This window comes from Cajanus cajan, chromosome 6 (genome assembly GCF_000230855.2).
Source record: "Cajanus cajan strain Asha chromosome 6, NIPB_CcT2T_4, whole genome shotgun sequence".
Taxonomy (NCBI): domain Eukaryota; kingdom Viridiplantae; phylum Streptophyta; class Magnoliopsida; order Fabales; family Fabaceae; genus Cajanus; species Cajanus cajan.
The window spans coordinates 47,895,602-47,911,295 of NC_138522.1; the positions used below are offsets into that span (position 1 = coordinate 47,895,602).

General features: G+C 28.9%; 1 protein-coding gene across 3 annotated transcripts in view; it reads right to left on the minus strand.

Moving 5' to 3' along the window:
- Positions 1-14,911, minus strand: part of LOC114915825 (ATP-dependent DNA helicase Q-like SIM) — a 52,413-nt gene extending 37,502 nt beyond the window's left edge. Inside the window, exons 1-12 of one of the 3 annotated variants that reach the window (XM_083077295.1) lie at positions 14,574-14,911; positions 13,736-13,811; positions 11,984-12,125; positions 7,647-7,782; positions 6,748-7,575; positions 6,551-6,614; positions 4,855-6,235; positions 4,499-4,707; positions 3,522-3,602; positions 2,127-2,345; positions 1,487-1,611; positions 771-1,151 (exon numbers count right to left, since the gene is read on the minus strand). In XM_083077295.1, the coding sequence (XP_082933421.1) occupies positions 2,214-2,345; positions 3,522-3,602; positions 4,499-4,707; positions 4,855-4,927 (495 nt within the window). In that variant the 5' untranslated portion in view covers positions 4,928-6,235; positions 6,551-6,614; positions 6,748-7,575; ... (2 more) ...; positions 13,736-13,811; positions 14,574-14,911 and the 3' untranslated portion in view covers positions 771-1,151; positions 1,487-1,611; positions 2,127-2,213. Of the gene's footprint in view, positions 1-770; positions 1,152-1,486; positions 1,612-2,126; positions 3,377-3,521; positions 3,603-4,498; positions 4,708-4,854; positions 6,236-6,550; positions 6,615-6,747; positions 7,576-7,646; positions 7,783-11,983; positions 12,126-13,735; positions 13,812-14,573 lie in introns of those variants that run through there. The other 2 variants (XM_083077305.1, XM_083077299.1) reach the window with 2 other exon arrangements.
- Between the last annotated feature and the right edge of the window lie 783 nt (positions 14,912-15,694).

Sequence of the window (15,694 nt, forward strand, 5' to 3'; positions counted from 1 at the left end):
ATTTTAATTTGGATGATCTACTTTAGCCATAGGATTAGTGATCTGGATTATCTACTTTAGCCATAGGATTAGTGTATAGAGGTTTAAATTAGGTGCAAGTGGTTTAAGTTGTTTTGATATTGAAATGCATAAGTTCTTGGTTGGTTGTTTCAATTTTTTATGGAGTTTAGTTGTTGACTTTTTTATGATTATAAATATGCTATTATGAATTTAAGCTTAAATTAAGTATTCTTTATGTTATGATGGCCTTTTACCGTCTTATTTATACTATTTTAGATGCATATATATAAGAATTTATATGCATATATTTGGATTTTATAATTTTAGTAGAATCTTACATTTTGTGTTACGAGTTCATGATTTATGATTTTGTCACCTAGTTTCGAGTCGAACTGAAATCCCGATTTTGACTACCTTGATTATATGTATAAGTATTATGAATATTGATTTTCATCTGATCTAACTAAACAAATTCACAAAATTAAATTTGAAGTAAAAAACACTAGTTAAGAGATAACATAAAAGGGTCAAAAGGATAAAATGATGATCACTTGTTAAAAGCCCAATACAAGATTTCCTTAACGGAGATATTTATGGTAATTAGAAAGTTGGACTTGGGTCAAACCAAAGATAAAATTATTGTTTTGTGTCACCATGTAGTCATGAGTAAACATTAGTATGAACTAAGTATGAAGAGAGTCCTCAATGACTAGACATAGCATCAACTTTCGTATCAAAAGAAGACCAGGTATACAATTAGTGTTGCCTACCTTCATATAAGTATATTGGAGGCCTGCATAGTATCACTACCTGCCCACAAGTATATAAAATAAGGAAGTAAAATCATGCAATTAGATAAGATATTTAATAAGTATACATGTACTCATAATTCATGTATATATTTGATCCTGTGTGTATATTGATTCTATGTGCAAGGTCAAAATACTCTGCCCAATCATATCACTCCTTTAATAATGCTAATTATAATTGTTACTATACATGCATAAAAAGTTATATTTGAGGGACAAATAAGAAACAAATATACCAGTATGCCTTTTGACAATAAGAAAGTGAACCTAAATAACTTAACTGAAGCTTCTTGAGATTGTCTTACATGCCTCAAAAATCAGTCCATGATTGAAATTCCAAAGCTGAAATCAAATTCAAGTGCAAAAGGTAAAGTCAATAACTATTTAAAATTATCTTCAAGTGCAAAAGTGAAACTATCCCAAAAATCTTAAAATTCACCAATCTCCCGAGACCCTCCACCCCCATATAACAATAAACAAAAAAAAATGTAAAAATTGCAAACTGCATACTTCTCTCCTGCAACATGTGACAGAACGAGTAAGCATCATAAAATAGCAAAGTTTAATTTCAGTAGTTTAAAAACCTAATAAGTAGTTGGAGTCAATCAAAATAACTCAGTTATTAATCGTAATAATCATAAAGATAAACTTGCATGTGCAACTTGAATCAGACTCACATAATCAAAGAGTGTTTGTAAGATAGCACCGAACCAGAGGAAATAAGGAAAATCCTTAACAAATCGCAATACACGAAGTCTTGTGATCTTGACGGCAACAATCTCAAAGGTATAATATTGCTTCACTGCAACAAAAATAAAAATAAAAATGAAAGATAATTTTTTTTACTGACAGCCAGAAACTCAAAGGTGTTATATTTAAAAATTATTTATACAATGGTGTATCAAGTGGGGAGTTAATTTTCATAATCCATATATGAATGCTTTAATTTATTATTTTCAAAAAAGGGATGAACAAATTGCACTTGAGAAAAGGACAGCAAATGGCCAGGGGCTGTAGGGTTGGCATCTAGGCCGTCATCAATGAAATTTTTTTTTGTATAATTTTATTTATCATTATTTTTAGAGGCCTAGCAGCAAGCAGGTATGGCACTAGGTATGCAACAAATACATGACGACCCTTGCAATGCTAGTGATATTAAAAATGGGAACTATGCACTTGCAGAGCAAGCACATGAGACACATCTTTTGTCAGTTTTTTTTATAGCCTAATTAGCATAAGAACCAAAAAGGAAGGGAAATTTTCAAAAGTTATGGAATACTTTTATGCAGATAAGATTATAAATAATAAAAAGCAAACCTTTGGAACCTTGAGGCCAGCTCTGCTCAAATATCAGCTGTAAGTGGCAGAATGGAACAATCATCATTGCACAGAATGACTGCATCTCTAGAAATTATACTTTATGGGGCACCCTTTGAGAACAAAACATGCATATTGTTCCAGCTGCAAACGACACTCATCATTTTCTGATATTGAGAAATTCCAAAACATGTATTTGCAAAGCATGAAGCTCGAAGTCTGAAGCAAATGAGAGTTACTTTAGAGCAGAAAACTGATTTTATTATTTTCAATTAGTTTAGACAAACACATTGAAAAGTAAGAAATTGTTTATTCATTAAAAAATGATTTTTGAAAACAAAAAAAACTTTAAAAAACAAACCCATTATTGTTGCAATTTCCATTTGTTGGAAAGCCACAATAATTGAAGTCACCTTTAACCCTACTTAGTTGTGGCCACTTTGGGCTGCCTTAATTGCAGTGTCAAGGTTGGTATTTAGTCCTTCATTGACTAGAAATATGACTAATAAAATTTTATCAGTATCCACATTAGAAGCTGGTTTTATGAGTTGACTTATGCTCTAAAGTCCAAATTCTGAGACCATTATAAGTTAATGCTTTGATGATAAACATGAACCATTCATGCTGCTATACCATTGCCACCATCAGTAGAGGGTAGTAAATCATTTTATCATAAAAAACAATGCAGCTAGAATAAACTCTAGAATGCCAAAGGAATGCTCCCTGATGGCATGTCATTCTCAATCGTAGGCATATGGTACACAAGCCTGTAACAATAGTTCATGTTAAGGTGCTTCCTTTCAAAGAAACAAAGACTTGAACATTAAAAATTGGCCAATTTTTCTAAAATAAGGAATGTGATACAGTATCTGAAGGAGAGAATTCATGTAACAAGTAGCTCCTTGGTTTTTCAGTCCAACAGAACCAGTTTCCTTTTTTGAGTGATGTGAGCAGTAATCAGAGGCTTATGTACAACAACATCAGCCTCAATTATACATCTATCATTCACCAGAAAAACTTCTAGCATGATGGTGCAAAAAAAAAGTGATGACTTGCTTGCTAGGTTTGCATAAAGAACTGGTTGTACTTGTAGGGCAAATGCAAATGGCGCAAAAAAAAAAAAACAATAAGCAATATACTACTTATGTGAATTAAGGGAGTAATATACGTTTAAAATGTAACCAAAAAGCTGAGTGAAGAACAAAGGAAAAGTGCATCACAAGGTAAAAATTATATTCTAATATAGTTAAACTTACTGCAATCTGCTAATTTCCCATCTCAACCAGCCCGTCCAGCTTCTTGGTAGTAGGCTTATCAAAATACATATCCAATTATTTGAGATTTCTTCAACTCTATAATTAATAATGGCAGGATATATGTATTTGAAAAACAAACCTGTGGCCAACCATAGTGAATGATTCTTCTGACATTTGATTTGTCAATACCCATTCCAAAAGCTATTGTAGCAACAATAACCTGAATGATAAAACACACGCATACAGCAAACATGTTATTTGGAAAAACTTTTTATGGTTACAGAACATAGGAAATGATTGAAATTATGTAGTAAACACAAACAACATAGGAAAAAACAAGGGTAAAAACAATTCAGATCCATGTCTCGATATCACCAAACTTTCATAAAATTCAGTTCATTTTTTTGGGAGCTTGATTATTTAAAGACTTAAGCAGAAGAAAACAATAAATTACAAAGAAACACCAAACTTGGATGTATGATATGCATGGCAGGGCTTCGAACAGCCAAAGCCATCAAAGTCAGATAACATAGGGGAAGGGGGAATGAAGAGATTTGGTATGCAAAGTTGCAAACACGTGAAACTCAGAAAACCCATCAAAATCAGATAAAAAGATCCATTCATTTATATAATAGTTATGTGAATAGCACACCACATATATAAGAAGATGCAACGATACCATACCATAACTGATAACTGGTCATCTCAATTCAAATAAAACACTTCGAAAACATATCTCTAAAGTATTTTCATGAAACCCTTTATGAACCCTTCTTAGATTAAACTTGGGAAGTTGGAAAAAGAGATTGTGCTCCTAAATTAGTTTAAAACCTAACAAACAACATAAATCAAATGGTGAGTAGGGAGAATGTGCAGTAAACATTTCTTGGATAATTATCAAGCTTGGTTTATGAAATCCAAAATAGAACATGCCAGAATAGTTTGAAATTAAAACAGAAGACAAAACGACAAATAAATTTTAAAATTCTGCTTCCTAGTAATTCATGATGTCTTAGAATTGAAGATTCTCTTCTCAATTAACATGATCAACCTGATAAATTCTAATTCACTACCATCTAACCAAACAAGATATAGAGTATAATATATAACCCATACCCCTGCATTATAAGCAGCAGCCTTCACACCAAACATGCATAGATACTTTGCAATTCTCGAAGTTTCTTTTCTGGTGGGTACATAAATGATTGTTGGTCCGTGTTCCAAAGGCTCTTTAAGAAATTTAAGTCTTCCTACTGGTTTCTTAGGTGGATCAATAGCCTCAGATAATTCCAATCCCTTGTGAGAAAGCTTTTCACCATGGGTAACTGCATTTATAAAATGTAACAATGCATACAATTAGGAATTATGCATGTCAATGTGACTGATTTCCTATATTATTTGCATCAAAATTGCATTCAATTTCTTAACTAAATTATTTGTGATAAATAAAGTAATAGCAATAACATTTGTACCATCTGAGTTATCCACATTTTGAATGACATCAATATCATTTTCAAAGAACTCAACTAACAATTCTCTTCCCATTAAAAAATCATCTCATAATCATCTTGGTTGTCAACCACATCATCAGGAGAAACACCGTCTGTATCAGAGCTACTACAAGCATCGGAGCTATAAGAAACATAATCTGAATCATCTGAGATGAAAGCCTTTTCATTTCCATCAATATTTTGCTTTCTACCATATACTTTAATCAATTCATAAAAGTCTTTTGCATAAGAAGCCTTTGATGTTCGACTATCCTTTACCTATATGAAGCCACAATAAATCTAAAATGTAACAAGATTGTATATTCAAACATGAACGTACGTTATAATTAACAAACTCACCATGAAGCGTAAATTAGATCGAAAAAATGATGCAAGAACAACATTCGTTTCTTTTGCCATGCATAGTGATTTGAAACACTGTCTGTATTAGAGCTACTACTAGCATCGGACCTATGAGAAACATAATCTGAATCATTTGTGATGAAAGCCTTTTCATTTCCATCAATATTTTGCTTTCCACCATATTCTTTAATCAATTCATAAAAGTCTTTTGCATAAGAAGCCTTTGATGTTCCACAATATTTTTTGTCAAGGCCATCAGAGATATATCAAATTTCAGGGATTTTAGCATACTAACACTAAAATTTTCCCCCAGCACAGACAGTCAACTATAACAAAAAGACATTTTAAAATAGGTCTTACTTATGACATTCACAGTAGACTAAAAACATTAAATAAATTGTGAAGTGTGCACCAAACAAAGAACAAATGATATATGCATTATAACCAATCAAAATAACCAATAACTGATCTAAATTTCTTCAATATGCAATTCACAAGTTACATTTACAATCATTTAAGATGTTCTACGTAAACTCATCAATCCAATTCATTTGAGCAAGCCATGAACAATAAGGAAACACGGGGGATAAAAAGCAGACCTATAGTCTAGACAGAAATCATGACCTCAATTAGAAACACAATGTACCTCGTCAATTGCAAATAAAGCAATACCATTGGAATTAGAAATACCATTGTTGATCTATGAGGCAGCAATGCCAATGTTGACCTATGAAGAATCAAAAGGAATCATAATGGTGAATCAAGACAGAGAATATTTCTTGAAAGAAAAGGAAGAACGATTTTGGAAGGAGATGAAGTCTTCTTATTGTTCAAGTGTTCATTATGTCTCGGCAACATCATTGTTACATGATGTTGGTTCCATATAGTATGCATCTGGTCCTACCTTGTTAATAGCAACATAGGAAGTTAGGACCTATATAGGCAACAATCACTACAGATGAAGATAGTGCAGAGATAAATGAAGTCCGTAGACAGTTGGCTGAAACAAAAAAAAAAACAATTTTAAAATAGGTCATACTTATGACATTCATAGTAGACTAAAAACATTAAATAAATTGTAATGTGTGCACCAAACAAAGAACAAATGAAATATGCATGATATCCAATCAAAATAACCAATAACTGATCTAAATCTCACCAATATGCAAACCACAATTTACATTTACAATCATTTAAGAAGCTCCAAGTAAACTCGTCACTCCAGCTAGCCTCAGCAAGCCACAAACAATAAGGGACAAAAAACAGACCTGTAGTCTAGACAGAAATCATGACCCCATTTAGAAACACAATGTACCTCGTCAATTGCGAAAAAAGCAATACCACGACTTTCAACAAGCTTCTGCAGTGGTTGAATCGATCTACAGAACATTGCATTGTAGTTACAAAACATTAAAAGAGTCAAAAAGCCAATTTCTAAGACATGCAATGGACTTCAAGATCAACTTTTATTCATTGAAACTTAGGCAGGCAGATCAAGGATCCAAACCATACCTCAACACAGTCTTTGGGCACACCAAAACTATATACTATACAAGCCTCTCATTACTTTACGTTCAACAGTATCATCAGGTTGCCCCGAGCCAAGAAAGCATGCATTGATTCCATGTTTTGTTAGTTTTAAACACTGGTCATGCATGAAGCTTATCAAGGGCAAAATCACAACCACCACTTTCCAAGACAACAATGCAGGAATCTGAAAGCATAGAGACTTCCCTGTGCCAAAAGTATAATTAAAAACAAATGCACAAAAGCTACGCTACATGGTAAGTAACGGTCTCTTGGTATAACTTCTCTGGCAGTACTTTAAGTGTAGCAAGTTAAGAAGTAAATATGAAATAAACTAAAATTAACTTATGCATAAGCCATATTGTAGAAGTTCTTTCTTATTAGCTTTTTCAAAATCTTCTTTTCTTTCATGCATGAGTCAGTTTTAGTTTATGGGAAAGTTTATTTCATTTTTATTTCCTATTTTTCTCTTTTAAAAGTGTTTCAAGAAAAAATTATCCAAACATGTCCTAAGGCAAAATTATTGAATACTTAAAGAACAAAACCAGATCCTGTTGCAGCAAGGACAAGACAGTCTTTTTGAGCAACCCAAGAACAAAGCCCTCAACAGTAACCATTGGATGCACTGCATTAGCCTTCTAAGTGCCAACAAGGAGAACAACATACAAGGAGCTGTGGCAATAAAAAGATGGTGTTGTTGTAATTATTTTACAACATGAACATAATTAATACCGAAAATAAACATATTCCTCTATTTGTTGGGATTTTTGGCTGGCAGCATGGTTTCTCTGAGGCAGCAATGCCATTGTTGACCTGTGAATAATCAAAAGGAATCAGAAAGGTGAATCAAGATAGAAAGAATAATTCTTGAAAGAAAAAAGAACCTTTGTGGAAGGAGATGAAGTCTTCTCACTGTAAGAGCAAAAAAGATTCTGTATTATGTCTCGACAACAACATCGTTACATGATGTTGGTTCCATAGTATGCATCTGGTCCTACCTTGTTAATAGCAACATAGGAACTATATAGGCAACAATCACTACAGATGGAAATAGTGCGGAGACAAATGAAGTCCATAGATGCATATACATTCTATCATTCAATCTTAAATTATCAATAAAGAAGGTTCAAAAGTTATATTTCTTGAACATGAAAAATATAAATGAGAAAAAAAATTACAAATAGAATAATTGAAAATGAAATTGAGTGAAAGAGAGTGAAATATTAAGGAACGAGTAAGTAAATGTATTGACACAAAGAAACATCACACATATGCTAACATTAAGATATTCATTTCAATTAAATTCCTAATATGAACTATTTGTTACCTTACACAATTTATTATTAGTTGCAATTTTTAAAAAATCACAAATCTTGATAACTACCACATTTCACTTAGATTTATTATTTTCAACAAATTTCAAATAATTTCAATTTTTAGGTTTAAAATATTTTTTGTCTAAGAATCTATATTATTAGTTCAAATTTATTAAAAACCACAAATCTCAGTGGCTCCCACGTCTCACAAGGATTTATTATATTCAATAAGCATCTAAATAAGATTTTTATTATTTTCAACAAATTTCAAAGATTATCCAATACATATTGTCTAACATTCCATTATTAGCTAAAATTTATTAAAAATTATAAATCTCGATGATCCCACGTCTCACAAAGATTTATTATTTTCAATAAAATTCAAGCAATATCAAATATTTTGTCTAACACTATTCATACTTGAAATTCATTGAAAATTATATATCTGCATGACTCCCGCATTTCACAATTTATTATTTTTAATAAGATTCAAGAAATATCAAATATTTGGTCTAACAATATTCAAAGCCGAAATTCATTGAAAATTACAAATCTCGGTGATTCCCGCAACTCACTCAGATTTAATATTTTGAATAAACACCAATATTTTTTTATCTTACCACTATTAATAACGGTAATTTATTGAAAATTATAAATCTCGATGGCTCCTGCGTCTCACAAAGATTTATAAGCAATCTCCAACATTTTTTTGTTTAAGACTATTAATAACTGAAATTTATTGAAAATTACAAATCTCAATGACTCCCACAACTCACTAAGATTTATTATTTTCAATAAACTCCAATATTTTTTTATCTTAATACTATTAATAGTTGCAATTTATTGAAAATTATAAATCTCGGTGATTCCCGCATCACACTAAGATTTATTATTTTTAATAAATTTCAAGCAATCTCCAATATTTTTTGTCTAAGACTATTAATAGTTGAAATTTTATTAAAAATTATAAATCTCAATGACTCCTACATCTCACTAAAATTTATTATTTTCAATAAACTCCAATATTTTTTATCTTAACACTATTAAATAGCTGCAATTTATTGAAAATTATAAATCTCGGTGACTCCCGCATCTCACTAAGATTTATTATTTTCAATAAGTTTCAAGCAATATCAAATATTTTGTCTAACACTAATCATAGCTGAAATTCATTGAAAATTACAAATCTCGGAGACTCCCGCAACTCACTAAGATTTATTATTTTCAATAAACTCCAATATTTTTTAATCATAAAACTATTAATAACTGCAATTTATTGAAAATTATAAATATCGGTGACTCCCGCAGCACACTAAGATTTATTATTTTCAATAAATTTCAAGCAATCTACAATATTTTTTGTCTAAGACTATTAATAGCCGATATTTATTGAGAATTACAAATCTCAATGACTCCCGCAACTCACTAAAATTTATTATTTTGAAGAAACTCTAATATTTTTTTATCTTAACACTATTAATAGTTGCAATTTACTGAAAATTATAAATCTCGGTGACTCCCGCATCTCACTAAGATTTATTATTTTCAATAAGATTCAAGCAATCTCCCATATTTTTTCTCTAAGACTATTAATAGTTGAAATTTATTGAAAATTACAAATCTCAAAGACTCCTACAAACTCACTAAAATTTATTATTTTCAATAAACTCCAATATTTTTTTATCTTAACACTATTAATAGCTGCAATTTATTGAAAATTATAAATCTTGGTGACTCCCGCATCTCATAAAGATTTATTATTTTCAATAAGATTCAAGCAATATCAAATATTTTGTCTAAAACTATTCATAGCTGAAATTCATTGAAAATTACAAATCTCGGTGACTCTCACATCTCACTAAGATTTATTATTTTCAATAAACTCTAATATTTTTTATCTTAACACTATCAATAACTATAATTTATTGGAAATTATAAATCTCAATGACTCCCACATCTCACTAAGATTTATTATTTTGAAGAAACTCCAATATTTTTTTATCTTAACACTATTAATAGTTGCAATTTATTGAAAATTATAAATCTCGGTGACTCCCGCATCTCACTAAGATTTATTATTTTCAATAAGATTCAAGCAATCTCACATATTTTTTCTCTAAGACTATTAATAGTTGAAATTTATTGAAAATTACAAATTTCAATGACTCCTACAACTCACTAAAATTTATTATTTTCAATAAACTCCAATATTTTTTATCTTAACACTATTAATAGCTGCAATTTATTAAAAATTATAAATCTCGGTAACTCCCACATCTCACTAAGATTTATTATTTTCAATAAGATTCAAGCAATATCAAATATTTTGTCTAATACTATTCATAACTGAAATTCATTGAAAATTTCAAATCTCGGTGACTCTCACATCTCACTAAGATTTATTATTTTCAATAAACTCTAATATTTTTTATCTTAACACTATTAACAGCTGCAATTTATTGAAAATTATAAATCTCGGTGACTCCCGCATCTCACTAAGATTTATTATTTTCAATAAATTTCAAGCAATCTCCTATATTTTGGGTCTAAGTCTATTAATGGTTGAAATTTATTGAAAATTACAAATCTCAATGACTCCTACAACTCACTAAGATTTATTATTTTCAATAAAGTCCAATATTTTTTATGTTAACACTATTAATAGCTGCAATTTATTGAAAATTATAAATCTCGGTGACTCCCGCATCTCACTAAGATTTATTATTTTCAATAAGATTCAAGCAATCTCCCATATTTTTTGTCTAAGATCTATAATTTAAAATAAACTCCAATATTTTTTTATCTTAACACTATTAATAACTATAATTTATTGAAAATTATAAATCTCAATGACTGCTACAACTCACTAAAATTTATTATTTTTAATAAACTCCAATATTTTTTATCTTAACACTAATAATAGCTTCAATTTATTGAAAATTATAAATCTCGGTGACTCTCGCATCTCACTAAGATTTATTATTTTCAATAAGATTCAAGCAATATCAAATATCAAATATTTTGCCTAAACACTAATCATAGCTGAAATTCATTGAAAATTACAAATTTCGGTGACTCCCGCAACTCACTAAGATTTATTATTTTCAATAAACTCCAATATTTTTTTTATTTTAAAACTATTAATAACTGCAATTTATTGAAAATTATAAATCTCGCTAACTCTTGCAGCTCACTAAGATTTATTATTTTCAATAAACTTCAAGCAATCTCCTATAGTTTTTGTTTAAGACTATTAATAGATGAAATTTATTGAAAATTACAAATCTCAATGACTCCTACAACTCACTAAGATTTATTATTTTCAATAAACTCCAATATTTTTTATGTTAACACTATTAATAGATGCAATTTATTAAAAATTATAAATCTTGGTGACTCCTGCATCTCAATAAGTTTTATTATTTTCAACAAATTTCAAGCAAACTCCAATATTTTTTGTCTAACACTTAATAGCTAAAATTTATTGAAAATTACAAATTTTGGTGGCTCCAGCATCTCATTAAGATTTATCATTTTCAATAAATTTCAAGCACTTTGAAATTATTTTATGGTCTAACACACTTTATTATAAGTTAAAATTTATTGAAAACCAGAAATCTCGATGGCTCTTGCATCCACCATGACTTATTATTTTCAATAAATTTCAAACAATCACCAATATTTTTTGTACTACTCTATCATTAGCTTAATTATGTTGAAAATCACAAATCTTGGTGGGTCGCATTTCAATAAATTTCACCATGCTTAGGAGGCATTAATGGGTTGATATTTCTCTTTTAAACCTTTTGTTTTCAAAAGTCTACCTTTTTTTATTATTATTATTTTTCATAAACAACAACATAATCCAAGTTATTTAAGTTGTTGTATAACAGAACAAAACAAACCTCAATTGCATCACAGCCCAGAGCCAACAAGCCAGCCTCAACACATATAGCCTTCAGTTGTGCTCCATTACAATCATCTGTAGAACGAGCAAGTTCTTCAATGTTGACATCGGGGTTAACATTCACCCTTCCTTGAATTGATCTAGAATATCAAAGTGAGAGCAGTCGATAAATGTTTTGTTCCAAAAATATGTCGCCAGATAAATTCTGAAGACACTAAACGATAAATTCTGAAGACACTAAACCCATAGAATCCTAGACTTTCTTCAAATGTGCAGAAACTCAGTTTTACGATCCAATTGTGCAGAAAGTATAAGAGTGGGGTAAAGAAAATATGCATAGTTTGTTGCTACTATAACTTACAATTGACAAGAATAAATGAAAATAACTCTTGAATAACATAGTCTAAATGAACAAAATCCAATAAGTTTAGTGCCAACTGTTAAATCTAGCTTATTGATATTCAAGATGTTAACATGTTATAAAACAAATGTGTTAAAAGAATGTCATAAAAATAAAAACAAGTAAAATTATGGGACCAGCCCCTAAACATGGAACTTAGAATATAAATTACTATGATTTAGTACCACAGAAAGCAAAATTATATGAAGCTTATTTATATGACATCAATCAAGAAAACCGGTTGGGTTTCAAAGCTACTTTACAATCATAAATCAGTTTTTTAAACTAATTTTAACAAAATAATAATAATAAAACTTATTTTAATTAAAGACTTGTTGATTTTTTTTAAATCTGTTTGAAACTAATTTATGGTTTATATCATTGTGAAACAAATTTAGTTTTAAAACCAATTTATGGCTCAAAATCGATTTCAAAATCAGTTTAGTTTCAATATATATTTAAAATCATAAACCAGTTGAAAACTATAACCAATTTTTTAAAAAAAATTAATTATAATTGTTTTAAAAACCAATTTGAAATAATAATCATATTTAAAACGGATTTAAATTATAGACACTCTATCCCTCTCTTAATCCCTAGTTAACATCAAATGCTTAAAAAGCAGAGGGACAGTTAAGAGTATGACACATATAATCCATAACATTAAAAGAAACCACCAAAAGAGCCCACAGCCCAAAATGTCCATTAATGAAATAATAAATTCAACTAAATTCAAAAACCAAAACCCTTTAGTCGAGGGTTATAAGCTAATTTTAAAAAAACAAATAATTAATTCAACTATTAAAAATTATCTTATTTTGTTTTCTAAATCAACTTAGACCATACTAATTTATTTTATGGACTAACTTTTTAATTTTATTTTATTTTTATAAAAATATTTAAATATTTAAATTAAGATAAATTGATTTTAAAATAGTAGTAATAATTTAACCAAATTAATTTTTTTTTAAATTAATATTTTAACAATTAAGATAATCACATTTGCTATAAAATTGTGATAAACACGTCAATGAACAAAAAATAATCAATAAAAAACACATAATCTTTCCCTATCTTTGAAAATATCAAAAGTCATTTTATATTTGATTGCATATTCAAATAATTTATATATTAACAATCTTTGAATCCAATGAGAAGATTTTTAGATACAATGGAGATCATCCATAATGCATACATCAAATATCACATCAACAAGCAAGGGACTAGAAATAGTCAGACAAGAAACTACAACAACCTAGATTATTTTAGACCAAATATAAGAGCCTACAGCCAGAAAATATCGGAAAAGGGCAAGTAGTTAGTCATACATATGAATAGCAAGTAATTCACCTCAAGGTCAGAGATCATCCTCCACAAATGAACAGTCCAATCATTTTGTAGAAAAAGTAGAAAGATTAAACTAAACCTACAGGAAAAAAAATGTTAACAATACTCTTATAATTAAGTAACTTTTAACACAAACATAAACTTTGCAAATTAAATTTTTAATAAAGAATAGTAAAAAAAAATCTTGAAAGTTTAATTTCAAATTACACAATTACCAAAACAATGCTTGAATTCACCGTAGAAAAAATAAACACTTCTTGTACTTCTTGTTAACTTATAATGAAATATTACGGAAACATGATCACTGAAATTTGCATCCTCAGTCATCATATTCCTGTTCTTGCATGCAATCAAAATCAATAAAATAAAATAAAATAAAAAAACACCCGGTCTAAAAACAAGAAAACACAAGTTCAAGAAAGAACCATGACCCAGATAGAGGGATCAAAAACAAGAACAAGAACAGCGAGAGACTCCAGTGTCATTGCACTCCAAACAGAAGAAAACAAGAATCAGAAGAAAAAAAAATATAGAAAGAATGGAGTTCAATTCAAAATCAGAGAAGGACTCCAGTCTCATTGCATTCCAAAAAAAACAGAATAAAAAAAAATCAGAAAAAATAGAAACAATAATCGAGTTCAATTCAAAATCAGAGAATGAAAAGAAATCTCAATCGTGTCTCAATTTAATAGACAAAAGAAGACAAAAGAAAAGAAAGAGATGAAAGAGGTATTGTGTGTGGCGAAATAAAGAAGATCAGATAACAAAGAGGAAAACGAGAATCAGAGAAGGAAAAGCAATCCACTTATCCGTGTTCTTCTGCTTCTTTGTGTTGTCTTACCGTTGTTTCCCTTCGGCCATTTAAACTTCAAAGAGAGAAGAAGCAGACAAAAGAGGCGCGACAAACTACAGAACGCTTAAAATCCTAGTGAGTAACGAACACAAACAATTGAAAAGAGATCGAGTATGATTGACAGTGAAAAACCCAAAATGAGTGAAACAGAGTCACACAATAGTTATAAATTGAGAGAGGGAAGTTAGAGACAACGAGTGAGAAATAAACTCGCACGGTGGAACGGATTGTGAAATCGTTCAGTGGAAGAGAAAAGGTATAAACAGACTTATTTTGTCCAAAAATTTCTCGCATTTATTAGTAAGTTAACTCTATTAAATATTGTTAAAAAATTGGTTACAAAAATTACAACTTAACCGATCAATCCCTATAAGTTTAAAATATTAAAAATCTTTTTATTATTATACTTTGTTTATTAAAATATAAATATAAATATTTACTTTATGTAATTCTAATTTATAAATAATAAATATTTTTATATAAAAATTATATATTAAATTTATTATAAATAAATTTAATTGTTATATAAAACTCTTTTAATCATTGAAATTTTTAAATATATTAATATTAAATTTAACAAATAACAATTGATAAATAAAAAGAATAAGTGATTAAAGAAACTCTTGAAAAACATTTTCATTAAAAAAAGACTTCCTAAACATGTTTAATATAATTCTAATTTATTTATAAATAGTTTTTAAAATCTTTAATATATAATTATTTTTTACAGAAAAATAATCTAAAAATTATATTATTCTACTTTTTTTTTCTTCCTATTTCTTTTCATACACCCCTTTAGCAGTCTCATTTTAAATAAAACAATAAAGGATTTGATATCAAAAATTAAATTAATATAAAGATATAGTTGTCAAATGAATAATCAATAATTAATATTTTAATATTTTTTTCTTCTAAAAGATAAAGCAATTCTATGACGTATAATTGTATAAAATAAATTGAAATTTTCTAAAGTTAAAATTAAGCCATGCACTTAGTTTTCATAAAAGTTTTCTAATTTTTTTTACCAATAAAAATTACAATAATAATTTTAAAGCTCAAACTCCATATCTTACATATATAACGTAATCTCTCACCATTAAATAGACCCT